This window comes from Phalacrocorax carbo, chromosome 4, assembly GCF_963921805.1.
Source record: "Phalacrocorax carbo chromosome 4, bPhaCar2.1, whole genome shotgun sequence".
NCBI classification, from domain to species: domain Eukaryota; kingdom Metazoa; phylum Chordata; class Aves; order Suliformes; family Phalacrocoracidae; genus Phalacrocorax; species Phalacrocorax carbo.
Genome location: NC_087516.1, coordinates 68,981,144 through 69,008,923, shown reverse-complemented (window position 1 = coordinate 69,008,923; position 27,780 = coordinate 68,981,144). Strand labels below are relative to the sequence as shown.

The following is a 27,780-nucleotide window of genomic DNA, read 5'->3' as shown; positions in this document are numbered from 1 at the left end:
ATCTGGTTCAGATAACCTCTAAAAATCCTGACAGTGTGACTGACACATGCCCATGGAATCTCAGAACTCAATACAGCTTATCAAAAATCAATTCTTCAGGTCTTCCTTAGTCTTCACATTTAAGCAAGAAATTTAAAAACATTAAAACAAAATGTAAACTTCGTTTGGAAGACTGCCACAGAAACATCCCGAAAGAATTCTCTCTCGGAATTGCCAGGAGTGGAATCCAAATTTAATATTTGCATCCTTTAACAAGGCTTAAACTAGGCATAATTTACAATTTCCTACACAACTCTGAGACAACTTCTTTGTTATAAATTGCAACTCTACTTCTTGCCTTCCATTAGCTACACCTAGAGTACAAAGATTCCTGTAAGTAGGAATTTTGGAGTAGCTCACTCAAGCCACATGTGTCAGAAAGGGAATATCCAATCTAAAGGCATTATTTAAGTCAGCTGTGAGCCTAAGCTCTAGGCAGAAGTACACACCAGGCAGTTAGTCAAGTTCCCAAAGCACTCCTAGGGCTATGTCTAAAACCAGGAATTAATTAAGATCACATCTTTTGATTCTAGCCTATTGCTCAAGAGGTTCCTAATCAAAACCTTCAAATGAAGTCAACTTTCCAAGAAACTCAGAACTCACAAAACTAAGACATACAAAAGACATTAAATATTTATTATAATTACAGCAGCTTTACACAGGAAAGTTAAAAATTTAAAAACATTCCGATTTTTTAATTCATGATTTTTTTTCATGACAGTTGGTCAGTAGGTCCCTGGGATATCTGCAGGTACCTTTAAGAGTTCTTCAACTTCCTCTTGTAAAGCCTCAGCTTTTTCACTCAGCAGCATCTATAATGGCAAAAAAAAAAAAAAAAAAGAAAATTAATACAAGCATTAGCTATAACTGTTAGACAGGTTAAAACACCAATGTTTCTTTCCGAACTTGTATCCGGTCTGTAAAAAAACTCTGCTGCAGCTCACCAGACCGTAGTACTTTTGCCTCAAAGGACTAGCATTTTCACAAGTACTACCACCACTATTTTTTACTGCTTAGTGTATACACATATGGAAAACACTAACACAAAAATTCAGAGTACACAGCTGGTTTTCTCAGTTCTACCATCACATAATACACAAAATTTAACAGACCATAAACAGCTTTGTCTAGAACTGTTAGCAAAAGCATTTTAAACCTTAAACATTTATTTTCCATGTTGGAATAAACACTCTTAAGTTGTGCCTGCCAAGTTGCCAATTTCTTGCTGTATACAAAATTTCTTACTAAAGCATTTAACATCAGACATGTAGGACCCCTAATATTAGCAGCTGCTTAATCCACTGCCCTGAACTGCTTGTTGCCAGCAGTTGGAGTATAACAGTCCCCCAGCAGCATGTGTAGCATAACACATGCAAGCACTCTTCTATCTTCCAGTTAGAGAAAACTCCATCAGTTTAATATCTGAGCATGATAGTAAGCTAGACTGCTGGATTTGGCACTGATGTAGATGAGGAATTCGCATATATCCCCTTCTTTTGGCTCACACAGCAGCACAAAAAGCAGCAAGGAGGCTACAACATTAAATGGCCATGACCTTTCTTTAAGCACATAAACCCCAAAGTTCGTACTTTTACTCCATGAAAATATACAAACCAAGACTTTGTTATTGACTGCATCATTTTTACACCAACCACCCATTCATTTATTCTAGACATTCCCTTACTTTACCAAAAGATTGCTGTTTTAGCAGAATCAAACATGAATGCCATGCCATTGCAACAGCAGATGATTAATGGAGATTGATGAGAGAAAATAGTACCACTTGATAAATAGGATAATTCCTGTATTTTTTGTTTAGGTAAAACTCAATGTTTATTACAGATCCTTTCCCTTGGATTATTTGTGTGCCTTAGAGGCAGATGCTAAGTGAATGATGCATATTCAAAATGAAAAACAATTAGAAAGGAAAGAATAACAGGGCATGACAAAAGCAACCTAAATATGTTAGGTTTAACCCTACACCTTGCTGGTTTCCACTTCTACAGTCCTGAAAATCCTGTTCTTTTATCACAACTACCACTAGAATTTCTGTAAGGTAACTCCTGAGGTATTGGCAGAATTGAGCATTTTCAGTTATGGCGACAGAGCATGGAGATCACTGTAGTAATTTAATTCCCACACTTCATCAGACAAGCTGTCAAACATTTTTGCCCTTTGCTTCCCCTCTGAAAAAAGAGCACAACCTTCCACTATCCTGTATGTAACACTGTTTTAAGAAATGTTTGCCTATCATTCAGGAGCATGAAGGTCAGCAACAGCTCAAATCATTACTCTTGACAAGATAACTTATCTAAGATCGTTAAGAAAATATTTCAATATATTCTTAATACAGATCAGTATTTGGATCACAAACATCCACCAATGCCTTTACTAAACTGAATCCTTCACTTTTAATGCCATTCAAATATCCACTTTTGACATATTGAACTTCTGAAGCAGGTTTTTATAGCTTTGTCTCTAACTCACCTTTGCAGATGAAACAATTTGCTTGGCTTGACGTCGTGACAGGTGCTCAATCATCCTGACCAGAGTTTCTGGATCTGCATTAGCCAAGTGTGCTAAAGTTTTGTATCCTGCATTATAAAGCTGTTTTGCTCGTGCCTGCAAGTCCAAAACTCTGTTAGATTATTAGAACAGGCAATAAGAATTACCATTAAGTGCCAACCTCTGCACCAACCTCAAACATTTAATCTTTGCATATCAATCCAATTCTCTCTATATTTCTAAGAACTTTAATACTCACGGAGAATCTTTACTCCCCAAAAATACAGCTTTACCACTAAGATCTACCTCCCCACAGAATCTTACCCAGCTCTGAGGAACTAATTTGTCATTATTTTCTCTGACCCTAGGTGATAGTGACTCTGCCATCCTCTTTTGTTACCATGTTTTCTGCATTCACTGACACTAACAGGAATGACTCTCACATTATTCAGAGGTGTCTAAGTGAAAGGAGAGCTGATTTTATACACATTTTTTCCCCACGGAATCTTCACACAGCAGAGCCTTCACAAAATTCCAGAAAATACTGTACTTTCCTGTTTCAAGCTTATAAATAACTTTTCCTTTAGTATCACAGTATCTTTTCTTATTTCTCACGTTTTGTGCAAAGTCATGGCTGTGAGCTCACATATACATGAGATAAACATCACAGGAGAGATTCTCTGGAATTTGACTATCACCAGTGTAATGGGATATGCATTACCTGCTTCTCTTAAGTCGGTTTGATCCTGTTGCTACATAAGGTAGCCAAGCAGTAGTTGCTTAACAGAGGCTCTCTGGGCAAACATTCCTTTTTGCAAAAGAAATACTGCTAGAACTTTACAAAAGTTTAAATTAAAATGTATTTCTACACTAGTAGTGGAGTAATTTAGTATACCCAAGGCTTCAGTATCCCGAGTTATAAAATAATACCCATTTGATGAACAAGCGTTACATCTCCAAAACATTTGATCAATTACCTTTTGAGTTTTTCCCCTCACCTCTTTTAAATACAACAAGGAATAGAAAAACATGTATCTGATGGCATATATGGTGTGGTTTTTTTTTTAATATAATGGGTAATGGCTTACAATATATTATCTTCCTCCATGGTAAAAGTGAGGACTGCATTCATTGATGTGAAGTAGGTGTCACTAATTTCACCAAAAATAACCACTAATTGCCAGCAAATATTTTCTGTGCTCTTTTGGCTGTTATATGCACAGTAGGGCCGATGACACAGAATCTTTCCCCACTAATGACTTAAATCTCAAGAAAAGGTTTGAGATTGGTGTTTGAGAACTGTGCAAGTAAACATGCTGAAAATTTTCTCTTGCTAAAGTAACCTTAAGGTTAATTTTATCATTTCCTCCACAGAAATTAAACAAATCACATCTCTTCAAGATGACAGCCTACCTGCTACAAATATCAGCTGTCGGTACAGTTTTAACTCCAGTGCAGAAGTACCTTGGTTATAGCAATAATTTTCAGGAGTCATTTTTTAAAAATACACCTTCAGCAGAATCCTGCTGTCCAAGCTGTTTTTGCCCTTACACAGAAATGCTCCCATATGGAGTGAGACATGAAATAAAGACTACTCACCTATTGCATTCAATTTGGAAAATTTGATACATACAAAAAATCCATTAGGCTCTAAGTCTTCATCGTTGTTTAGCTTCTCAATAAAACCTTATTGCCACTAAATTCAATGGTTCACTGACAAACTGATTCTACAACAGGCTGGACAGGCAAATTAGATAATTTTGTAAAGAAGTCCAGTGATTACTTATAACCTTGCACTTAAGCCTGAAAAGATTTTTCTACTTGAACTGGAGTCTTCGATTCAGAGACTAATTAAGTTTCCTATTTAAAATACATGCAGCACTGCAAGTGATTGTGAAAACCTAAGTTCCCAATAGGACTTCATATATTTCTGTGAGAATCTTCTAACTTAACTAAATATGTAAATTCTTATTCCTCTACTCAAATGAACTGAAGAACCCTTACCACAAAAGAAACCTGAACTGTTTTGCAACTGAGCTACAGCTAAATTATTGTCCCAATACAGCATTTTCACTGTTGCTGTGGCAGCAGCCAGAAGAAAACCATTATTGGCTCCAGCTCACATTTCCTCAACAGACCACTTTTTCCCCAACACCCTGGACTGCTGTGGGATATCTCCACTATGCCAAATTCTCAAAAAAACCCCATCCTATCTCAGTCTTCCAGATATACTTGAAAGGCACAGTAACATTTAACATACAAGTTTTAATGGAAAAATTTCACAAAGCCAGGTTTACTAACCTCTAGAACCCCTGCTACCTCCATCAGAGGGATGAGTTCTGTCTTGACACAGTATGTCAACTGTTTGGTAAGTTCTGTCAGCAAGGCTTTATAAACCCAGAATTCTTCCAGTTCCTGCAGAGACAAGATATGATTCTTGGTGATCTTTAAGTTCTGCATTTGGGGGTTGTGACTGGTAAGAGCTCTGCTAAGGCAACAATCACAGAATCACAGGTAGGAAGGGACCTCAGGGATCATCTAGTTCAACCTTTCTAGGAAGAGCAGAGCCTAAACAAGATGGCCCAGCACCCCGTCCAGACGACAAGCATATATTTGGCTTTTAGACAGGGGAAGCACTATTATTTCTAGTTATCGTTTCAGCTAGTTGCAGAGTTGTATTCAGCACTCTTCAGCTGAACAACCCAAAGTTGGGGCAGTTCTGAAGGATAAGCCATGCATTATTTCAATAGAAGAAAAAACCAAGAGAACAAGCTGATTCAGCTGTTTTCCAGAGAAGACATTCCACAACCAGATGACCTTATTTCCAAGGGAAAGGTAAAATTGTCAGTTATTTCACCTACAGCGCTGACATTGATCAATGCCCTGTACACTTTGTATATTTTCACATTCTCAGTGCATAGAGCTTACTTTTAATATAAGAATCACTGTACAAGCATGCTTTTCTGAACAGAAGTGAAATACTACACCTGTGTTCAGTTCTAATTTAAGAGAAGAAGACTCTAGATTTTGCAAAACCAAATCCAGAGAATTTATTGGAATTCATTTAACACACTACCTCACAGAAGTGTAGAACACAGGAGGCGAATGAGGCAGCAGCATTAAGGAGATTTTGCACATATCCTCGGGACATATTAAATTTCTCTGAAACACTCCATACATTGGTCTCTTTCAGTAGGGTATAAAGGACAAACGACAGATAGAGCCTGTTTACCACAGCACTGTCCACATTCTAGGAATAAAGCAAGTTATATTCAGAATATATATCATATTCAAGATATTCTGTTTGTGCTACAAGGAAATTCTTTTCGTCTCTACCCCTTCAAACGTCTGTTATACCCAAAGACATTAAAACAACGTTAAGAAAACCAACCAATGAGGTTAAACGACCCTTAATAATAAGAACAGAAATAAAGAACACTAGCAGAAACATAATCTGGAATTTGTAAACAATCAAATGAGATGACCTAACTGTCATCTTAGGTATGAGAAATCTCCAGCCTACCTTTCTGATGGCTTGACCAGAAGCCTTTTTTGTAATAAAGCTTTCAGGTACTCCCACAATATCTGCTACTTTTTGCTCTGCTGCACTTAGCTGGTTGAACTAAAATAAGATGTTATAAAGAATTTTCAGATATTTAGTTCTCTTAGTATTATAGAAAACATAAGCCTAGTACTCAAAGTGAAACAATGTTTTGGAATATCTCTACATAGAACTTAGTCACTAGACACAGTCAGATCTGCAGCTTCTCTGCCTGCTTGTTTGAATTATCTGTAATGGTCCATCTTTGAATGCTACATTTTAACAACATAAAACAGATTTTAGTGCTAGCCCTAGTATAAAACACTTTGCAGAAAAGGAAGTCGTTGAATTACTTCTGGCTCAACAACAGAACTCAGAAGGGCATGACAAATGGAGTAGAGTCTGGATGGAGGCCTGTCACTAGCGGTGTTCCCCAGGGGTCTGTGCTGGGTCCAGTCCTGTTCAACATATTCATCAATGAACTGGATGATGGGATAGAGGGTAACCTCAGCAAGTTCGCTGATGATACCAAGCTGGGAGGAGTGGCAGATACACCAGAAGGCCGTGCTGCCATCCAGAGAGACCTGGGCAGGCTGGAGAGCTGGGTGGAGGGGAACCTGATGAAATTCAACAGGAACAAGTGCAAGGTCCTGCACCTGGGGAGGAACAACCCCATGCACCAGTACAGGCTGGGGGCTGAACTACTGGAAAGCAGCTCTGCTGAGAAGGACCTGGGAGTGCTGGTGGGCAACAAGCTGACCAATAGCCAGCAATGTGCCCTTGTGGCCAAGGAGGCCAATAGTATCCTGGGATGCATTAAAAGGAGTGCGGCCAGCAGGTTGAGAGAGGTTATCCTCTCCTTCTACTCTGCCCTAGTGAGACCACATTTGGAGTATTGTGTCCAGTTTTGGGCCCCCCAGTTTGAGAAGGATGTGGAACTGCTTGAGCAAGTCCAGCAGAGAGCTACCAAGATGATCAGGGGAATGGAGCATCTCCCTTATGAGGATTGGATTTGTTTTGCCTGGAGAAGAGAAGACTGAGGGGGGATTTCATAAATACCTATAAATATCTAAAGGGTGGGTGTCAGGATGACAGGACTAGGGTCTTTTCAGTGGTGCCCAATGACAGGCCAAGGGGCAATGGGCTCCACCGGAATATGAGAAAAAAACTTCTTTACTGTGAGGGTGCCAGAGCAGTGGCACAGGCTGCCCAGGGAGGATGTCGAGTCTCCTTCCCTGGAGACATTTAAAACCCACCTGGACGCATTTCTGTGCCCCCTGCTCTGAGTGTCCCTGCTAAAGCAGAGGGGTTGAACAAGATGATCTCCAGAAGTCCTTCCCAACTCCTACCATTCTGTGAATTATGGGTGGATCTTAGAGAGTGTGCAAGACTAGGATAACGGCTGTCCTGCTAAGGCTGACATATGTATAGTAGTCTGTAGGAAGGTATTGGTTACAGTGTAATAGTTGCAATCATGGCTGGAGTTAAACATTAGACACAGATATCAAGCAAAATTAAGACTTAACATTCCCTAGTGGATTTTTCTCCCTAAACTACAGATTAAATGAGCAACCATCAGAAGGTAAATATGGCTCTTGATTAATTTAATAGTGGTTTTATTGAAGACTACAGTGACATGGTTACATATAACTAGTTTATAGGAAAGTCTTATTTAAGATAAACCAGACTCTGGTGATGGCACGGCTAACACCAAGGTTAGTGAGGATTTGGAGTACTAGCAACTCAAGAGATGTGTTTCATGCTATTGTTTTCCCCAAATAGGGTCAATATTATAGACACAAAAGATCTTAGGTTTTTATGCAATACAGGAAAGCATTTCTTGTCTGTGCCTGAAAATAAATAGCATATCTTAACTTTTCATCAAATTGTTACCCCACTTTCTCTATTTCCTATGTGTATAAACTTACTTAAAGTTTAGTAAGCAGGATTACTATATGCCCCAATGCACGTTTGCTAGTAAATTCTCACCTGCCTCAAATATATCATCCAATCTGGGCTGCAGTTAGAAGTCATATCATATGGAGTTGCCAGATATAGAAGATGAAGATTACTCTCAAGAATCAGCCCTTCCAAACCTTTCTTCAATTCTCTGTAAAGAAGATTGCAGTATGCCAAGTCTATAGACCCTATAATAAGCACACAATGTATTGCAATTTTACACAGGCAGAGTTAAGTGTAATAGATTTTAACATAGAGTCAATATTTCCTTTTTCCTTCCACAAAAGCTTTTTATACCATCTGAATTGAAGAGAATTAACTGTAACCTGAATAATTGCTCTAACCCAAAATGAGCAGTGAAATGGAACTGTGGAAAGGCAGTCACCTATTTCCATGTATGTCTGTTCTGTGGCTGGTTTTGAGTGTTTGTGAATGGCCTTGGCTTTCATGAAATCCTGGAATAGGCTTGTAGATTGAAGGAATCTTCAGAGATTCATCCTATTCCAATTGCGTTCCATATGCTGTATCTTTACACTATGACAGGAAAACAGAACTTCCTGATATACTTTCTTCTTTATTTCAATTTGTCTACGACATATGCCTCCTTTCCCTGTTAAGCTTCCCTCTAGGTCAAGATATGCCCCTGTTCACAATACCTGTTCACAACAACGAACTATAAAAGAGGTTGTGAGCTATTCTGATTACCATCACGAATCAAATCTTCAAACCATTTTTTGGGGGGTACGGTTCTGATTTTACTCCCATTGTGGCCAATATTATTCATTCCCATCACGTTCAGTCCATGCACTACTTGTTCATTCCCATTTTCAGTCCAGCATATCATTTAGTAAGTAAACTGCCTCTCTACAACTTACTTTTATTGCAGTTTCAGGCTGAAGATGGGAAAACATATTGAATTAAGATATGGCTGAGATGAAATGGTTTGTTGAAATCAAGATTATAGTAAGAACAAAAAAGTTTTACCTTTATATGTAGCTTTACCCAATGGTGTGATCGTTAGTGTACATTTGGAATTGTAGTCCTTCTCAGATACTCTTCCTTTTAGGAGTCCTTTTTCTGTTAGGTTTTCTAGCCCATCTTTAACTATCTCCGAAAGGCTCTTCCCTTTAGACAGCAGCTGCTGTTGAACACCCAGCAATGTACTGCACATAAAATTGTTGACTTCCTCATGGGTAACTGCTATCTGCATCAGTTTTGCAAGTGATTAGCATGTTTAAAGGTGTAATTTCACATAATGCATTTCATAATCTACATGAAAAATTTACTGAATAGAGAAGCAGCTTGATATCCTGTTAATGTGTTTCTACAGAAATATATGACAACAAATAGAATGATAAACAGTCTATGATGGATCTGATGGGACTGACCTCCATCTTTTGTATGACTCTAGCTGCTGCATCATGTTGATTTGTTTCCACTGTTTCTATTTGTATTTTGAATCAAGTATCAGAAATTGAAATATTAATACTGTAATGAACCATAAGGTAGATATAATTTTGACTTACACACTAAAGGGAATTGTCACGTTATATGATTACTTGATAAATGAGTTAAATAAAAAGACTAATCGAATCTTTGTTCTTATTTGATTAGAAGCTGTTCTGAACTTGTCAGCCAATCTGTTTAAAAAGTCTGTTTTTTTCTGTAGAATCAACAGGTAAGATTTTCTTTGCATTCTGAAGCACTTAGGCTACTCACAGAGAAGAGATAACTGATACCTTCAGTCCAACCAAAGATAACAACAGGCTCTGCATTCCCTTGTTCAACTCCAGCAGAAGATTGCTGTAACAGTTGTCCAAGGGACTGTTAACTAAATCCTGAACCTAAAAAGAGCAAGAAATATATTAGTTCAGGGAAAATATTTATGCATTAGTTTTACACTTTTAAAAATACTAATACGTATGATTCATCTTCTAAAGAAAATAAGTGTAGACATCCAAAGTTTACAGTTCATGTCTGAAAACAAACCACATAAATGTAGCTCATAGGTATTATTATGTAAGTCAAATACTCGCAACATTAAGAAGTGAAAAAAAATTAAGCTAGGCAGCTCAGCTCCTCCTGTTTATCCCACCAGCTTAAATCCAACAATTCAAATTACCAACAGCTTTGTAAAAATTACCAAATGTTTGTCTTTTTCTTGCACTATGAGAATACTTTCTCCAGCACTGTCAATACCAGCTCGACCAGCTCTGCCAATCATTTGTTTATACTGGTTCTTCTTCAGGAAGTCATTAGCAACATAAGGAGCTCTGAGAATAACTCTGTAAAGAAGTCTTCAGTAAGTTATGCTTTATATTAAAATTACTAAAGCAGCAATAATATTTTACAAATGCATTCTTTATATATGCCCCTGCTTAGTAACTAATGAAAATCAAATGCACCTAAACAGCTGTGTAAATCAGCCAGGAAAACTTTTAACAATTTAAGGTTTATTGAATGATAAGCCACATTTAGTATCTTTTGCAGAACCTTTGGAACTAGACCTTACATCTACTCAAAGCCCTGAGTTTAAGAGTGAAAATCACTAAGATATAAAATAAACCCTACTAAAAAACATAAGCAACACTGACCATATGTCAGTTATGCTAGAAAGACAACACTTGTCTGTACGAACTTTTCTCCCCTCAGATGCATTATTCCAACACATATGCACACAAAACTGGATTCTTAGCAAACAGTCTTTGGTCATACATAGTATGGCAGCCATATCATCAGCACTTGTATAAGAAAAGGTTAACACATTTTTGTGTTAAAACATATTCAAACTGTCTCCTTAGAAGAGATTTTTTTTTTTTTTGTTACAATTTAAATGCTGTTCTTAGGACAATATCTAAAGAAACCACCATGAATTCCTTACTCTTCCGGATAACATTACTAAAATATCAAAGCATTTCCTCAATTTATTAGAATTTCCTTAAGCCATTTAGATAAGTGCTCTCCAGCTATGCATTCTGAGGCACTTGCTACTGATTCACATTTCCTATGTAAAAACTTTGCAGTCTTCTGTCCTGAGTTGAACACAGAAGTCCTTATGCTTCCAATTTGCCAGTAAAAGCAGAAACATCTTACCAACTTAGAAAGAAAAAAAATCAATCCAACAATGAAATAAGTTTCAGTTACTAACCTTCTAGCCGGCAGGTTTACTCCAGCAGCCAAAGTAGCTGTGCAAGCAAGTAGACACAGGACACCTGTAGAATATGCTTCCTCTATACTTTTTCTTTCATCATTTGTAAGACCACTATGGTGATAGGCAACACCAAAAGGGATTGTTTGCTTCAGAACAGGACAGACACTGCCATTTCCAATATTCTTTAGGTTCTTGATGAGATCTTGTTTCTCTTTCTCCTTGTGAGCTCTAAATTCTCTTGGAGGAGGAAAAGCATTTCTTTAGACTTTGATCAACCACTAACCGCTTAAAAAAAACTTCGAGAAACATTCACTGTCCATTTCTGTTCATTCAACATCTAGGTTGGAGAAATAACAACTTTAAAATAGCAATATACAGGAGACTGATTAAGTTGCAATAGAACTCGTTTGTAAGCACAGGTACACAAGGCATCAAATACTGACTGGGTGTGGGTATCAACCTCACATGATTCCATATTCAAAGCGTTTTCTTCTGACCACGAGGGAAAGTTACCTGCGAACTAGTGAAGATAAATCCTAACTTCTGAACAATTAGTCCATTCATAATTAAAAAATCATGACAGAAACTTACTTCTTGAGGTACTTGCACACCATTGAAGCCACATTTTCACAGTTCTTTTTAGTGGGACAAAAGATTAGGCAGGAATATTTAGGAATAACTTCAGTAACCAGTGCAATGATGTGGTCAGGGTCTGCTTTCTCCAGATTACTAGAATACTGTCATAAACACAGATTGACAAACATTTAAATTTAGAAATTAAGTAATAAACTAAATATTCAATACTTGTTCTTAACCTTTGCTAGAATACTGCCATTTGCTTTAACGTGACTTAACTGCAAGAAGTTGTAGGATAAGCTTTTCTCCCAATCGTCACTTGAAAGAGTTTATTAACACATCTTGCTTGAACTGAGGGATACATGGATATAAGAGTCAAACACTGTCCTTTTTCCCCTTAATACTGCTGTTTCTTTTAGCAACACCATAGTGATGTTACTTGTGCTACTGGCAGTCCACCACAACACACATTTTTCTTTTTAAAGGTTGAAATGAATCCCTACAAAGCAGTAATACGCCAACAAAACCCAAAAAAAGGTGTCTTCTTTCAGTATTGTCTGAGAGTGATCAACTGTTGAGAAAATCTACCCAAAACCATAAAGCACTGGGTATCTGGAATACCCAAACCCATTGCTCTTCACACATCAAAATACTGAAGAAGTCTCTACCTTAAAGAGTGGTAAAGAAGTGAGAATAAAGTTAAGCAGTCAATATTTTAAAGGCCTTTTTCCTCCCCAAAGTCTACCATTTTCTTTCTCATAGATATTACAAATGAACAATCACGTTTAAGTAATTTCTTTGGTAAAAGCTCTGTAAACAAATCAGTGTAAAATAATACATTTTGTAACTATAGTTCAAAGAAACTATAAGCACTTGTATTTTACCTTGAAATTAAGGAGACGTGAAAAAGTAAAGCCTTTTTCTGTTTTGCTGTCAACTGTGTAAATGGTGTCTCGTATCTTTATGTATTCCTTTAATTCTACCTAGGGAGATACAAGCCATAAACAGAAACTTTAGTTAAATAACCAAGTTTTCACTAAAGATTAAGCTATTACTGACATACAGCTAATGTTTTTTTCTAAGCATCACATTTCATATACATACATGCTTGCATGCACAGAAGCACACGCTCCACCTCAAGAATTTTTTGAAAGTTAAATGTTTTAATTATCTCCCTTGAGAAAGCATCTAATTATAACAAATAAGACAGATGTTGTATCCCACGAACTATTCCTGAACCATTGTCACGACAGCATTCAAGCATCCGTAGTATAGATTCTAGTTTTATCAAATGAACCGTAATGATTTATCACAGTAGCTGTAATTTAGAAATTGATTTAGTTAAAATAACGCAAATAGCTTAACACAACAAATCAAAGGTACTTGCTGTTGTGCACTTACAAGTACTTAGTGCTATTTATAATATTGGTACAATTGCAAGCAATTAGCAGGCATTATATTACATGAGACCATGAAATTAAGCACAAAAGCTGTGATATGATCCCAAACAGATTAGCTGTAATTTTAAAGCCAAATATCTTTAACTAGTTTATGGTATCTTGTATACCGACCGGTCTAAAATTATTAGTGTAGTAGTCCGCTTGCAGGAACTTCTGCAGGTCTCGCACATTATTTAAAGTTGCACTCATTCCAATGATTTGCACGTTTTCTGTGAAACAGAAGTTGAGATGAGTTTATTATTGCCGTGTTCACAATTTTTAACACTTCTGCTCAGTATTTAATTCATAAGCCTGCTGCTTCATTGTTAGTCTTTTTAAATGCCAAAGTAGCAGGTTTGAAGGGGCATATAGCTAAGAAATATTACCTGAGATGTAAACACAAAAAAGGAATCCTTCTTTATAGAAGCATTTAAGTGGAATGGCTAAAGGGCTCCTATGAAGAAATGGAAGGCATTCGACAATACTCAGGATTTCTCAGAGAAGTATCAAAAAAGGTTCAAAACCACCCAGGCCATCATTACAGGGTCAACTGACTAATACTTAAATGAGTAAACACTGTTACTGCATGGAGTCATGCCATGTTTTTCAAAAGCGGCCAGAACACCACAAATCCAGAAAGCAAAAGTATGACCTCTCCCTAGACATGCGACCATCGCAATATTTTAATAACATTAACTGCAGCCATGACTTACTACTAGTGTAAAGAATTTTTGCAAGCGTAATTTCCAGCGTTGCTCCACGACTTCCCTCACCAAGCATATGCAACTGTGCACAGAAGGGAAGAAGAAAAATGTAAGAATATTACTGAGTTAAGAGTATTTCTGAAAAAACCCTAACTATGTAGTTCTAAACAAGTATTACAGGAATGTCTTTGTTGGATTTCCTCATGCTATCCCTCTGGCAAATTTTGACTGCTAAGCTCCTTCCAGAAGTATATCCTCACTGAAAAATATTTGAGAGTCTCAGAAAAACAGACCCAAGAGCAAATGTAGACAACAAGATTTACCTTCCATTTGGCTAGATCAAACTGACACAAACAGTTAATTCCTAACAGTAAACAGTCAGTGTGGAGATCTTCATATTCACCAGCCTAAAATAATTTTAAACAGTGTTTTAAGCAAAACTTACAGTGGAATTTAATGTAACAGATTTTCTAGCAGCCAGCTACTGCCAAAAAAAGTAGAAGATAATTCTTAAGCTGCTTTCTGTTTAGAAGCTACTGTGTTAAAATTAGGTCAGTCAGCCTGAAGCATTACATGAATTAAATATCCCTGTTGGATGTTATACATGTGATTCAGCCCCACAATCAACCCTTAGTAGCCCAGCTCAGCTACATCACTAAAAAGCAGAACAAGGGGCAATTCTCACAGTCAAATGTTACTTGCTATTTTTCTTTTTTTAATGTTATATTTAGTCATTATTAATACCAGGCACAAAGTCTTATGAGTTCACACTTAGGAGTTCAGTGCTGGGATTCATAAAATACAATCCATGTGATTAAAATTATTAATGTTTTTTTCTAATCCATTGGAAATGTCTAATCGACTAAGGAATCCACCATCAACCACTAACACAGTAGATCTCTCAATATAGAATCTATTGTCCTGATACAGCAACAAATGCTTCAGTTAAAGGAAAATAACTTTCACTATTACAGAATTATGTACCAATGTAGAAAAAACAGTTAAGTAGTAATAATTTCATGATAAACAGTCAAAGCAAAACCAAGTAATCAAAAAGCTGCTCTTTGCTAATAATTGCATATTATAAATATTAAAAATTGCATATTATAAGTCTGAGTAAATCTTGTAGCATACCTCATCTACTACAACCAGACCAAGGTCATCAATTCTTTCTGTCTCAATTAAGGAATTCACCAGAGCATGTCCTTTTTCTATAGTAGCAATATAAAGAGACTTTTTAATTCTCCTCTTAATTGGTGGAAATCTTCCTTTACTTCCTGCGTATTCTTCAACCAGGAAACCCAATTCTATGCCAAAACTTGATAAACCCCTAACCTGAAAAAAAAAATAAAGCAATCAGAGAACAAACTCATGCTTTCAGAGCTGCCTCAGGAATTCAACATGCACATAAACCAACCAATCAACTGTTTGAATTAGTTAAAACATATGAGCTATGACTACCTTTTCCAATTGCAAAGCTGAAGTATTCACAAATATTATCAAGCTTGGCTTACATCTATTCTCTAAAAGTAATGCTTCCTTTATATAAAAAAAAGAGATTAGTTTTTCTTTCAAGACCATTTCTCTAGCAAGTTAGGCAGTACAGCTCTAAGACTGCAGAACTATACATAGCATTGCAAAAAGCTAGTGTTTCAAAATTCAGCACACTTTACAACTCAGCATCTTCACCTCATAATTTAAGTCTGTTTTATTATGAAATTACTGACCCTCAGGGCAGCATTTAGGAGAGGTCACTCACTTCCCACCATATATTTATGAAAATCATGGAGTTTGCTAAAATTAGTGTTAAAACGAAACAAGTAACAAGGCATATCGGAAAAGATAAGCAGTGTCAGAAACACTGTATCCAGACCTTTTCTTGGACAATGGCAACATATGGCAGGATCATCAGAACATCTTTTTGCCTGCAGAGTAATTCTTGAAGAATTATTATTTCAGCTACAAGTGTTTTTCCACCACTGGTTGGCAATGAGTATATTAAATTCTTTCTTTGTTGTAGAGATTCCAACATTAAGCAATCATGCTGCCATTCTGCAAAATTAAAAAAGAATTATTAACAAGCCCCAAGGGCATGTTAATGAATATCAGAACGCTTATGTTTCATATAGACTACTTTAATCCTAGTGTTTGAGTGCTTTTCTTCAATAAACCACTAAAAGCTTTCAGTGGTTGAGCCTTCCAAAGTATTCTGTAAGCCGTATCAACTTTCCCACCCATCCAAAACACTAAAATAACCACTTAATAAAACAAAACAACCACTTTTCCAACATGCTTTATATTAAATATTACCTTAAATATTTTTACAGTGTAATGGGTAAAACAGGCAACAATTCACCAGCATTTTTTTTCAACAAAGCATTAGTTACATTACCATAAAGAGTTTCGATCCCTCGAAATTGTCTGAACAGATCTTTAACTTTGCTAGGTAATCCATAAAAAGGGCCTATATCAAAAGAAGATGATTCAATAGTTTTCTTAGCAACACAAATCTCTTCAGATAAAACAGCTTCTTTAAGCTGCTTGGTCTTAGAGACCTGCAGAGTCTGGGCTTTGGCATTTCCAGTCATAGCACTTTTCAGATGGTCTTTAAGACTCTCAGTTTTAAATAAATCACACTTAGAGCCTGAGGAAAAGTCAGTAGGTCTGTTCCTGTCTTCAGTATCAGGACAAAAAGATGACAGACTCCTGATTTTGTCCGAGGAAGAATTCACACATTTATTCCTTCTTTCTGAGTCTGGAGATATTCTAGAACCAGAAGAAAGCTCATCCATTTTCTCAAAATACAAAAGCTGTGATGATGGCAAGTCATCTAAAATAGATCCAGTCAGTTCTTGACTGTTATCCACCGGCTCATTTTCATTCATTTGCAAAGCATCCTCTTTGTCAGCTTTAAGGACAACCATATTTTCTGAAGTAGAAAAATTATCTTGCTTTTTCTGGTGAATTCCTGACTGAAGATTCCCAGGTATGATTTCTCCAGCTGCTTTAATATCCATATTTTTATCCTGCAGGTATTTGTGCTCTATATCATCAACTTGAGCTAGCAAAGAGTCACTTCCATAAAAGCTGTCATAGTCACCAAACAGATCATCTTCGCTATCATTACTACACTATAAAACATAACAACGAGCATTAATATTCCAAAGTAACACTACAGAAGGCAGCATAACTTGTACAGCACACACATGAGATGCAAACCATTTGTCTTCCCCAACTTAACTAGAAAGTTAAGTGTTCTTCTGATGTTATGAGGAAAGCCTAGCTTGACTTCTAAAGGAATGCATGCTTTAACTCAGTGAAACTTAACCCACAAGTAAACACGATGCCTGCTTAGCTACTTGGTAGTGAAGGATTTGTTTAAAGTTAAAGCCAAAACACCTCGCCTCTCAAAGGGCTCACACAAGGCCCTCCCTGACGTCCCAACGTCCCGCAGGCTCGGTCCGGGCCAAGCCGCCCTCCCAGGCGGAGCCCCCGCCTCCATACCCAGCCCCGGCAGCCTGCCCACCTCCCGCCACCCCCATACCGGGGTCTCCACCGGGTGCCCCTCGCCACCGGAACTCGCTCTCTTGCGAACCACCGGCGAGCATGCGGGGCCGGGCTGCAGCGGGGCCCGGCTCCGCTTGCGGACAGAGCCGGGGCGGCTCTTCCTCCGCACCGCGAGGCTGGGCTCGGCCATCACGGCCGCCCTGGGGAGCTAGGGGTGGGGTGGTGGTATCAGCCTCCACTCCGAGACCGGGACTGCAAGGAAGCGGCACAGAGACGGTCACAGCAGGGCCCGGGGCGGGGCGCCCAGGCCGCTGAAAGGAGGCGGGACTGCCATGAGGCGCGGGGAGGAGAGGGGGAACCGCTGGCGGCTTCCTACACCCCAGGCCGCCACCAACATCACTTCCGCCAACAAGCCACTAACATAGAGGAAACGCAACCAGGCAGTAGCCAATCGCCTGCCTGAAGTAGGGCAAGTCGCGACCCCATTGGCCAGCAAGTCGCCCTGTGCCAGAGGTAGGACCGCGGGGCCCGCGGCAGTTAGAAGGTAGTGACGCGCAGAGGGAAGTGGCGTGGTTCGTGGGCGGCGCCGGGCGGAGGGCGGCATGGCGGCGCGAGTTGTGGCGGCGCGGGGGCCCTGGCGGAGGCTGGTGCCCGGTGTGTTCCTTCCGCCTTCTCCGTGTCCCACGTCGCCCGGGCGGGGGCGGCCGTGGGGGCGCTTGCGCGGGCGTCCTCTCCCGCCGTGCCGCCGCTAACCCTGTCGCTCTTCCCCTTGCAGCGGCGCCGTGGGAGCGTCTGAGCCGCTGGCAGCACGGGCGGGAGCTCGGCCGGCCCGACCAGGTGAGGCTCCCCCGCAGCGCGGCCCCCGGCCGGCGAGCTCCGCGCCCCCTCCGGAGGAGGGCGGGAGGGGCTCCTGTCCGGCGGCGGGTGTCCGGGCGCGCTTCGCTGCGGGCTACTAAAAATCCCGAAGCCGGTTACTCGGTGCGTTACAGAGCAGGAACCCAGCGCCGAGGGAGGCCGCCGGGGCTTGAAGTGAAGGCGCCGTTGATTTATGGTCTAATATCGTGACTACGGCCCTTTAATCCAGCTGTCTCGGTAACTCGAATGCGCAGCAAAACCTTTGGCAGCGCGGATTTCCTCTCTGTAGCTGAGAAAAAAGAGTTAAGAGATTGCACGAGGTGTGGTTGTTATGACATAAAAATGTGTTGTCCGGTACCAGCCAAAACTTTAAAAGATATTATTTCTCTGCCCGAATTCTACCTATGTCTGCAGAAATGAAATTTCATTTATATTTTGCAAGGATTTGGTGGTGGGTGTATTCTGAAGCTTAAGGAGCCTTTCAGGGCTTGGGAGGTACTTGGGGATCTCTCTGTCAAAGCGTGTGAGCAGACAGGAGCTCCCTCAGGCCGTTTGCTTTTAAATTCTTTTCCAAAAAAAGTGTCTTGCGACTTACTGAATAGAACTACCTTACCACCAGCTTCTGTAGGTATTGCCTTCCAAGTAAAGGGTATAAGCACTACCTTATTGATTGCTTTGACTCATTACATTGTTATTATTACTAAGATATAAAAGGCTGTGTAGCTGTGAGGTGGCTATGTACCAATCAAAGAAATAGAAATAAGAAGGTTATTGAAAAACTCCAGTGCACTTAATACCTCTTTTGGTTTCAAGGCATGTTTTGCCCAAAGGACAAAAGTAACAAACTTTATTTCGTTGTGAAGCTTACAGATGTTAATAATTCTCTAATTTCAGCCCATAGAAATGGAGAACCCATATAAAGAGCCTCCTAAAAAATGTATCTTATGTGGAATAAATGTGGACTACAAGAATGTACAGGTGAGTTTGAAAATTCCTGTCCTCAGAATGAAGGTAACTGGTTTATTATTTCTAAAGACTAAAAATAGACCACCAGTAACAAAACAAACTAAAGCTCTCTAAAAAAAAAAGTTCTTAAACTGACCTTGGATTTCTTAATTTTAAATAGCTTCTTTCCCAGTTTGTTTCTCCGCATACTGGCTGCATTTATGGCAGGCATATAACAGGTATGTGAAGTATTACATTAAATCTTTTACTGGTTAATATTAACGTTCTTGTGAGTCCAAGTATCAGCTATCTTTCCAAAAGTAACTGCTGCTAATTCTATCCATTTTGTAACAGTACTCCCCTGACTTAGTAGCCTTCTTCAAGGAATGAATATATCCCTTAAGTATATGGTTGTTTTTTTCATATTTAACAGTATAAGCACATACGCATTTTTCTAGGAAGGCTTAGACAAAGCTAGAGGGAATTGTCAATAATATCACTTTCATCCTTTAAACTAGTGGCTTATTTATATTGATTTAAGAGACTGAGAATGATTTCTCTCTTTAGGTTTGTGCAACAAGAAGCAGAAGGAAATTACAAAAGCCATTAAAAGAGCTCAGGTATTTGGTAAGTATGATTATGCTTTTGAGTTTTGTAAGTCAAGCGTACTTTCCTATTTAAAAACCCTTCCATCTTATCTTTTTACAGGATTTATGCCAGTTATGTTTAAGAACCCGTCTTTTCTCACAGACCCCAAGATATGTAACGTGAAGTATCCAGAATAATATACTATAAAGAAATAAACAATACAACTGCTTTTCATGTTCATATACTTGTTTACTGGAAATGTGGTTGGCTCATATTGTGTCACTGACTGAAGGGTGTATGTCAGTGACTTTTTTATGAAGTGTCAGGTCTCTGAAATTGTCTGAAGGAGACATGAAAGATGAAAGCAATAGTAGCCATTGGCAACTGTATGGACCGCTTCCTCTGCTCACAGGTCTTGGTAAAGTTCAGGTGGCTGTTTTTTCCCTTGCTGGATTGGAAGGGGGGGGAAATGAAAGAGTAGTGGATAGCTAATGATAAACGGAAGTATTTAAATTGTGGCAATTTATGTAGACAGCTAATTCTGTTAAGCATGTTACCTGTGTTCATTTGATGTTTTGTTCCCTCCCTCGGCTTCTGTTGAGGGAAGGGCAGTACTGCTTCTTCAACAGCAGCTTGAAGTTGTGTTATTCTGAGGCAGTATGTGACACGGTTATATGACCACTAACATCCTGCTAGCGTAGTCTTCAAACCCTGAGAAAGTGAATACAGATTTAACTCTGGTAGGCAATGTGAGGGAATGTCATCTGGACTCGTCTCTATGCCAAGCAGGATTCATGCATTGGGAAACAAAATCCCAATCCTGTATGTCTTGCAAAAATGCACTGTTGTTTTATCCCTGCAGTGCTATAAATTGGTATGTCACTTGGATATGCTGGCAGTAGCTTTTGGTGCAAAGTCATCTGGACAAATCATTAACAAATCAGAAAGTAGGAGATTGTGGGTATTCATTTGTGTCTCTAGCTTTTTCTGACACATCCTCATCTGTTTCAGTGCTACTCAGCGTAAGCTTCCTTTCCTGGTCACTGTCCTCTTGGTCTCGCAGTAATTTTTGGTGAAGCTGCAGTGATCTGGATTTCTTAAATGACTTTGATCCTGTTGTGGTCCCTCTGAGTTTGCGCTTGGTTAGGTGTCTTGTTTCAGCTTCAGTGAAGTCTCTTTCCTCTACCATGAGAGTCAGTTTGTCCATGACATTAATATTATGGTCAACGTTACAGTAGTTCTTGGATATCTGTCGGCCTTTGAAGGAAACAATACATGTCTGAAACCCCGAATTGGGGAAGAATGTTTGCAGTGCCTGACAAAGGAGAACATTCTCCTTTGGCTCTCCTGGGTAGTCTTTGTCTTCTCCTGGGGGGGGAAAAAAAAAGCCTAGAGTTCCAGTCCCTCTTGCATACTTCTACTGTTTTGCCTGCCTCAAGTTCAGAAGGGTTTAGTGCTTCTGCCAACAGAATCAACTTTGGAAGTCTTACTAAGACTGGCATTGCATTTAACTTACCTGAACAACTTTGTTGCTTTTTCCTCTTTATTTCTTCTTTTAATTGGCTCACCTCTGCTAAGAGTTTCTCTACAGATCGTTCACTGGCTTCTACTGTAGAGCATATTTTCTGCAAGGAAAAGAGCGTTTAATGGAATTAACAGTTTTTCACAGAAGCTGACTTTCACCTGGTTGCAAAATCCTTAAAGGTATTCATGATTTTAAAAGTTGGACACCAAGTACTAAAAAGCTTGAGGTGGATTTTAGAGATAAACCATGTGTGGAATGAGGCACAAGACGTTTTACTTGTTCTAATCTAAGCAAAGGAGCTCTGACAAACTACAGACAGTGCTCTTTCAAAATAATTCTCTTGTGAGAATTCATGGTGGAATTGATTTATCAGTGCACTTGTGATCAAATACAAACTGAAGTCTTCAACTTCGAGAACTTAGTGTACAGCTACTAACAGTAAATGGAACTCCCTCATCTTTCAAGATGCACTTCCAAGACAGAGCTTTGTTTCTCATTTAGTGCAAGATGGCACACCCTTTGCTTGACGTGGTTTTGTAGCACTGCTGAAAGTAACCGTATCAACAGGTATTCCTGACTTACCTTCAGCTCCTCCTGCAAGGTGGCATACATCTCATTTATCTTTTGAACCTCTTGCAAGGATCCATCTTCACAAAAGAATTCTGACCTGTGGACCAAGAATATAATTGTATAACTGCATGTTATGATCCCAGTGCTTACTTAGTAGGAGCTATAAGGAATAAACGAGCATTCTGAGCTTCAACACTAGGTGCCTATGTTGAAACAGACAGCTGCTGTATGGGACTTAACTAATTTTGGAGTACCTTGGACAGCCAAATAATTGCAGGAAACAGGTCAGCAAGTGAGCAGGGTATGGCTGTAGCATTTGCAAAAGCACTTAGAGTAATACTTTCATAGAAAGATAACTATACATCTCTTAACTGAAGGCTTACAGCTATGAGTAAATATGGCATATACTGTACCTGTGTTGCCTTACTGCTCTCACAAAGCCAGAAGATATGCAGGAACCAGACACTGTTCTGTAACCTTGCTGTTCTGCCATACCCAAGTTGGTAACCACCAAAGGAACTTTCTGGAAAAGACTTAAAAAGCAGAAGTATGAGAACATTATTTATTAACATACAAAGGCCTCTCTTTGATAGTAAAGGTTCTTGACCATTAAGCATCCCACATAGATGACTACTTATGGCTAAAGGCAAACCGCAAGAGCAACAAGAGTCTGAGCAATGCCTCTAGTTATTTTTTCCCGTTTCTGGGTATGAGTCACATGATAGTGCAATATTTGCTTGTTAAGCCTAGCCTATGGGCAGCATGTCTCTGAAGATAACTGAAAATGACGACCAATCTAAATATTTCAATGATATGTGAAGATGAATACCATGCATATGACATCCTATACGCAAAAGCAAATTGATCAAGAACAGCTTATGTGCCTAAATGAACTGACAGTGTCTGCCTGTTGACACTGGCACTACAGATTGTTATAAAGGCAAATCCCTGAACAGAACTGGGGTAAGATTTCAACTGTGCTCTAGAAATATAATGGAATAATTTATTTAATGTGTAAGTTTCAAGGGTAAAATAAACAGTGTTAACAATAATTCAGTTGCAACAAAGAAAAACCAAACTCTTCCAAGTTAACAGCATGTGCTGTGCTACTGCTTTATTAAAACCAGAGAACAAACCAATTACCCTTCTTGTGGCCGATGTAAGGCATGTTCCAGTCTGTAAGTAGAACAACTTTCTGTCATCATGCTAGACGTTAATAAAAGGAATACAAGGCCCTGATTTGATAGATGTGACTGTAAGTTCTTATGAAGAAGTCTTTCCCGGAATGTCATTGTCTGGTCTGTGTTACGTCTGAATTTGTACCATCCTATCACACTCTGCAGGCAGAAGAAAATTCATTATTACTGTTGAATCATGCTGTCTCTGTGTGTCATATTGAAGCAGGTTAGAGGATTCAGGCATGAATCTGAACTGTTTGGTGATGTATACGTACTCAAGCAGTTAGTTAACTTGAAACCCTTACATAATTCAGGCCTAATTCCGGTCTGATGACTCATCTCTTTCCTTCAAAGCCGTGTTTGAACTGGCCTGTTTGCTGAGCTTGTGCTCAAGCTGGAACTCTCTGCAAACTTGGTGTTGCCGTTTTGCTGTTTGTTTCTTTCCAGCTTCTACTTTCGCCTTGTGAAACTTTCTTCTATGTCTTTACAGAACACCAAATTTTTTTGGTCAAGTGGTGCTTAACCACTTGAGCAAGCTGACCTTAACTGATCTTAAGCTAGAAATCAGAATTCCTTTGGGATATTTGAACTGTTGAATTGGTAAATGAATAGGAAAAAATAAAGCTGTGACGTATGTAGGCAAACCCTAGTCAAAAATAAACTAAACTGTTCTTTCAGGGGGAAAAGATGATGCAGCTGTCTTGACTGGCAGTGTGAGAGACTAGACACAAGATTTTAAAAAAGAGGAGAGGGGGAAAAAAGCTTCATACAAGAGGTATCTAGAACAGCCCCCAAAGTCTGAGCAAGCTCCTTGGTATGGTATAGGTTTGAAAATAAAATACCTTCTTACAGCCTGATAGTATTTTCTTCAGGGCAACATCATTCAGTTCTCCTGCAGAATTATAAAAGCTAGAAGAAAATTAGGACAATTAGAGGAGACAAAAAAAAAGTTACTGTAGAAATAATTATTCCCTAGCAGTCTGGTGGTCATCTCACTTTAATAGCTTCCCCCCTTCTGGTAAGCATAAAGATAGGCTGACACAGCTTCTCTGCTAGGACAGTGCAGTTAATATCATTACTCAACTAGCTTTGTAGGTGGTATTGTGCAGCCCAGCTGCTGTTCTGGCATCAGTGCTGCTGGGACTCAAAGGTAGCATCTATGTTCTTTCAGCTAGAAAACAGTAAGATGCCTTCAATTTGATATCAAATGTCTTCCTAATAACATGTGGGTTTATTAATTTTCAGAAAGATTTGAGAAGGGAATTATATTGTGATTCTCCCCTTACAGGGGTGCAAACCTGCACAGTTGTGTTCCCATCTATGATGGAACTCTAAACACTAGTCCTTGAAAAAACTACTCCTGCCATTTCTGATCCACTTAGAAGCCTACGGCTGATGCTACCTTTTTTCTTTTTTTTTTTTTTTTGAGGGTGAGGGATTGGTATGTATGCTTTTAGAAAAGCAATAGGTTGGGGTTTTTTTCAGTATGTTGACATTATTCTGTAGTTTAGATGGTATCATAGCTCACCAGAAGGTGTAGTATGCCATATCTCTATTTCTGTATGCATAGACAAACACCAAAAAAAGGACATGAGGATCCAAAATACAAATCATAAGGCATTTTGCATTTGTAATTCCTAGGGGTTGATCGAAGAGTTAAAGTTAGGGTTAATTTTAACTTTTTCATATCTGTTTACTTAAAATTCTTACCTGAACAACTGGTAGCATGGAATATGCTTCTGTATATCTGGAAAGAGAAGGTAATATTACTCTGGGTTCATCAGTTCAAGATCTGTATTCTTCTGTATGCTATGATCAGAATGAAACTGGTACAAGAACCAAGAAAGAATTCCATGTAATAGAATTTCTTAAAATCAAATGCATTAACATCTAATTAAATAAGCTTAAGGAAGGAAATAATTAAATTATTTTTTCAAATGTAAAGGGAACCACTTATATAAACTGTATTTATACATTTTTCTGTTTTGTCAAGTGAAAAATCAGATTGGGCACTTTTCCCTATTTTGAGTACAGGAGTAGTAGGTAATATGAAGTATTTAACTTTAGTTACTCTGCTGCAAGGCATGGGTGGTGTTAGTAAGAAAGATGAGGCTGGAGAACAGAAACCCATAGGGCAGATGATGAGACCAAGACCAACTATGAGGAAAAAAACCAGTAGGTTATCTAATGGCATTCTAAATAATTTTCTTTTCCTAAATTCTCCACTACTTTCATTTTCACAAGTTAACTAAAAAAGCCCTCAAACTTTGGAGCAACTAACTGCCTGTGAGAATGTGATGACGAGACTCTGGGTAACTTGATGACCGCCACCACAAAAAAATTCCCCATGCTTTTGGTTCAGCTGTGAGACTTAGCAGAGGAAAGTGTTACACCTTAATTGTATCCTAGAGTAAAACTAGAAAATGAGATGCAATTCCTCCCTACTGTATTTTCAGGAAGATTTGAAAGAAGGCACATGCTGTATTACCTTTTTCTTTTTGTATCACTGCATTTTAAAGGAATAGTGTTAAACATGTGTGCATGTGCACATATACATGTTTTTGTTAAGAGCTAATATAAAAAGCACATTCACTCCAATACCATGAAGACTATAAAGGCAGATACATTTGGCATCTGCTCAATGAAATACATAAATAGTTTGCAGTCTTCACACAGTATTTTATAAGCTCCAAATTAGGTAATAGATGCTAACCCATGACAGTTCACATCACTGAAACAGGCCACGTTTTTCCAGGGCAACTGTAGTCCAGGAGAGTTTGTGATGTGGCCAAGTCAAATGAGTCTACGCCCTACACTACCTTTCATGTGACAAGATATTTGACGAAGAGGAGCTATTCAAGGAACTAAGAGCTAGCATTACTGTTAAATTATTGTATTTTCTACAGTAAAATTGTAACTTTTTTAGGAATTAAAATATTACAAAATAACCCTTCTAAGTGTGTGGGTTTTTAATGTCAACATAGACCCCAGGATCTAGCAGCTTTGATCTTGCTGTAAGTTGTTGACTGCCCTCATTCAAAACTGTAAGCAGCTGTATATTGCCTGAAACCAAGCACGGTATTAAAAATGTGGGCAGACTAACCGATTGTATAAACAACTTCAACATCATCCATCTGTGAGTCAGTAATGCTGTTCTTGGCTTCGCCTTTCACATCTCCAAGGAGAAAACCTTCCTTTATAGGGGGAGAGGAAAATAAATGTTTATATTAACAGGAGCATTGAACAGGACTTTGTCTAATATTAACAGTATAAATGCTGTCTTCAGGTGAGGAAATAAACTGTCAAAATTATTTTTTTTTAAAAACAGAGTAGGTTCTCACTCATTTTTCAATACCTGCCTGTATTAAAGAAAAAAAAGTTGGAATGTGTACTCAGCCGTTTCCCATTCCTCGTGTTTTCATTCTCAAGTGTGCAGTTTGTGGCTGTACAGGCGATGAAGGCTTAGGCCAGGACGGCTGACCAGCACTTCGGTCAGTCCTTGGCACCCACGGCGCTGCTGCCGCCACACCGGCCGTTCGGTGGCACGCGCCTCCTCGTTTTGAAAGAAAAAAGCTACGATTTCCCGGCATTAGTCAGCACGGAAAGCAGCCTCCATTGCACTAGGGCGCAGCGGGGAGGGGACACGCTGCAAACCCGGCGCAGCGCGCAGTGAGGCCCTGGGTGCCCGCGGGGCCCTCCCCGGCAGCGGGTGCCGGCGGGGCTGCGGCGGGAGGCGGCGAGCCCTCCCGAGGGGGACGGGGGAGGCCCGGCGGCCGGCTCCGCCATGGCGGCGGCGGCGGGCTGCCCGCGCGACTGACGGCCGCAGCTCCCGCCCCGTCCCCTCCCAACCCGCCCCGCCCGGCGGCGGGGCCCGTGGCACCCACCGTGTCCGAGTCGGTGCTGAGGTGCTGGAAGGCGAGGGCGCCGAAGACGAAGCCCGAGAGCAGCGCCGACGTGCTCTCGCCCTCCATGCCCCCGACAATGGCGGGCCGTGCCGCGGCGGCGGGAGCCCCCAGCGGCCGCCGGCGGCAGGGCAGGGCAGGGCAGGGCAGGGCAGGGCAGGGTAGGGCGCGGCGCGGCCCGGCCGGGCACATCCCGTTCCGTGAGGGAGCAGCGGGGGAGAGAGGAGGAGGCGTGTGGGGCCGGGGCCGCACCGCTCCGGCAGCGGGGCGCGGGCTCTCCTCAGCCGCTGCGCCAGCCCTCACCTCCTCCGCGCCCGCTTCAACCTTCCCTCGCTCTCCCGGCCTCCTCCTGCCTCCTGCCCGGCGAGGCTCGCTGCAAAACCAGCCCGTTCGGTTTGCCTTAAGTGGTGTAATTCTTAAGTCTAAATTCCCGTTTTGTTTTTACCCTTAAAGTGAAACAACGCTCCGATTTAGGAAGGCCGTTCAACCCCCATGCGTCTCAGGGGCGGCTTCTGGAGCAAAGGACTGCAGGTGCATCACGCAAGGGCTTGTTCCGGAGGGCGAGGCGGCGTGTCCTGGCCTCAGTGATGCCTGCCAGCCACTGCCTGCAAGCTCCGGGACCTGACATCGCTCCAGGCCCAAAGTGGGGATCTGCGCTTATAGAAGCGCCTCATTGATCTGTATTAAAGGCTTTAGTAAAGCATCAAAACAGCATTTAAACTGAGCTGCCTGGCCCACATCATCCAGCTGGGAGTGTGGGTGGAGCAAGCTGTATTCATGTCGTTGGAGTGGGAGG

General features: G+C 40.1%; 3 protein-coding genes across 5 annotated transcripts; 1 reads left to right on the top strand and 2 right to left on the bottom strand.

The window, feature by feature from the left end:
- Positions 1 to 647: 647 nt before the first annotated feature.
- On the bottom strand, positions 648 to 17,846 carry HELQ (helicase, POLQ like). The gene is made up of 18 exons (XM_064450337.1): positions 17,459 to 17,846; positions 16,307 to 17,045; positions 15,788 to 15,966; positions 15,049 to 15,249; positions 13,924 to 13,996; positions 13,343 to 13,440; positions 12,656 to 12,754; positions 11,787 to 11,932; positions 11,193 to 11,432; positions 10,188 to 10,329; positions 9,784 to 9,888; positions 9,029 to 9,248; positions 8,075 to 8,232; positions 6,068 to 6,166; positions 5,621 to 5,794; positions 4,846 to 4,959; positions 2,527 to 2,661; positions 648 to 851 (listed from the first exon to the last, which is right to left on the bottom strand). The coding sequence occupies exons 1-18, from the start codon at positions 17,609 to 17,611 to the stop codon at positions 765 to 767; spliced, it is 3,162 nt and encodes a 1,053-aa protein (XP_064306407.1). The 5' UTR covers positions 17,612 to 17,846; the 3' UTR covers positions 648 to 764.
- A 100-nt stretch (positions 17,847 to 17,946) lies between these two features.
- MRPS18C (mitochondrial ribosomal protein S18C) lies at positions 17,947 to 20,049 on the top strand. Its single transcript, XM_064450342.1, has 6 exons — positions 17,947 to 18,075; positions 18,197 to 18,258; positions 19,171 to 19,254; positions 19,403 to 19,460; positions 19,789 to 19,848; positions 19,930 to 20,049. The coding sequence occupies exons 1-6, from the start codon at positions 18,024 to 18,026 to the stop codon at positions 20,004 to 20,006; spliced, it is 393 nt and encodes a 130-aa protein (XP_064306412.1). The 5' UTR covers positions 17,947 to 18,023; the 3' UTR covers positions 20,007 to 20,049.
- ABRAXAS1 (abraxas 1, BRCA1 A complex subunit) lies at positions 20,038 to 27,119 on the bottom strand. 3 transcript variants are annotated; one of them, XM_064450338.1, is made up of 9 exons: positions 26,967 to 27,119; positions 26,186 to 26,276; positions 24,793 to 24,829; positions 23,925 to 23,991; positions 23,048 to 23,241; positions 22,318 to 22,437; positions 21,917 to 22,001; positions 21,326 to 21,434; positions 20,038 to 21,177 (listed from the first exon to the last, which is right to left on the bottom strand). In XM_064450338.1, exons 1-9 carry the CDS (start codon positions 27,051 to 27,053, stop codon positions 20,750 to 20,752), a joined length of 1,218 nt encoding a protein of 405 aa, XP_064306408.1. In that variant the 5' UTR covers positions 27,054 to 27,119; the 3' UTR covers positions 20,038 to 20,749. The 3 variants fall into 3 exon arrangements, with proteins under 3 accessions (XP_064306408.1, XP_064306409.1, XP_064306411.1); XM_064450339.1 differs by having other exon boundaries at positions 26,186 to 26,272; positions 26,967 to 27,105; XM_064450341.1 differs by lacking the exons at positions 24,793 to 24,829; positions 26,186 to 26,276; positions 26,967 to 27,119 and having other exon boundaries at positions 23,933 to 23,991.
- Between the last annotated feature and the right edge of the window lie 661 nt (positions 27,120 to 27,780).

Coding starts and splice junctions, on each gene's coding strand:
- HELQ (XM_064450337.1), bottom strand. CDS start 17,611: ATGGCCGAGCCCAGCCTCGCGGTGCGGAGGAAGAGCCGCCCCGGCTCT. Junction 11,433..11,786: donor GTGTGCAAGTACCTCAAGAA/GTAAGTTTCTGT, acceptor TCCTCCTCCAAG/AGAATTTAGAGCTCACAAGG. Junction 8,233..9,028: donor GGGTAAAGCTACATATAAAG/GTAAAACTTTTT, acceptor TGCTTATTATAG/GGTCTATAGACTTGGCATAC.
- MRPS18C (XM_064450342.1), top strand. CDS start 18,024: ATGGCGGCGCGAGTTGTGGCGGCGCGGGGGCCCTGGCGGAGGCTGGTG. Junction 18,076..18,196: donor CTGGCGGAGGCTGGTGCCCG/GTGTGTTCCTTC, acceptor TTCCCCTTGCAG/CGGCGCCGTGGGAGCGTCTG. Junction 19,849..19,929: donor TAAAAGAGCTCAGGTATTTG/GTAAGTATGATT, acceptor ATCTTTTTACAG/GATTTATGCCAGTTATGTTT.
- ABRAXAS1 (XM_064450338.1), bottom strand. CDS start 27,053: ATGGAGGGCGAGAGCACGTCGGCGCTGCTCTCGGGCTTCGTCTTCGGC. Junction 23,242..23,924: donor TACTATCAGGCTGTAAGAAG/GTATTTTATTTT, acceptor TTCTGCCTGCAG/AGTGTGATAGGATGGTACAA. Junction 21,178..21,325: donor AAAGCAACAAAGTTGTTCAG/GTAAGTTAAATG, acceptor TTCCCCCCCCAG/GAGAAGACAAAGACTACCCA.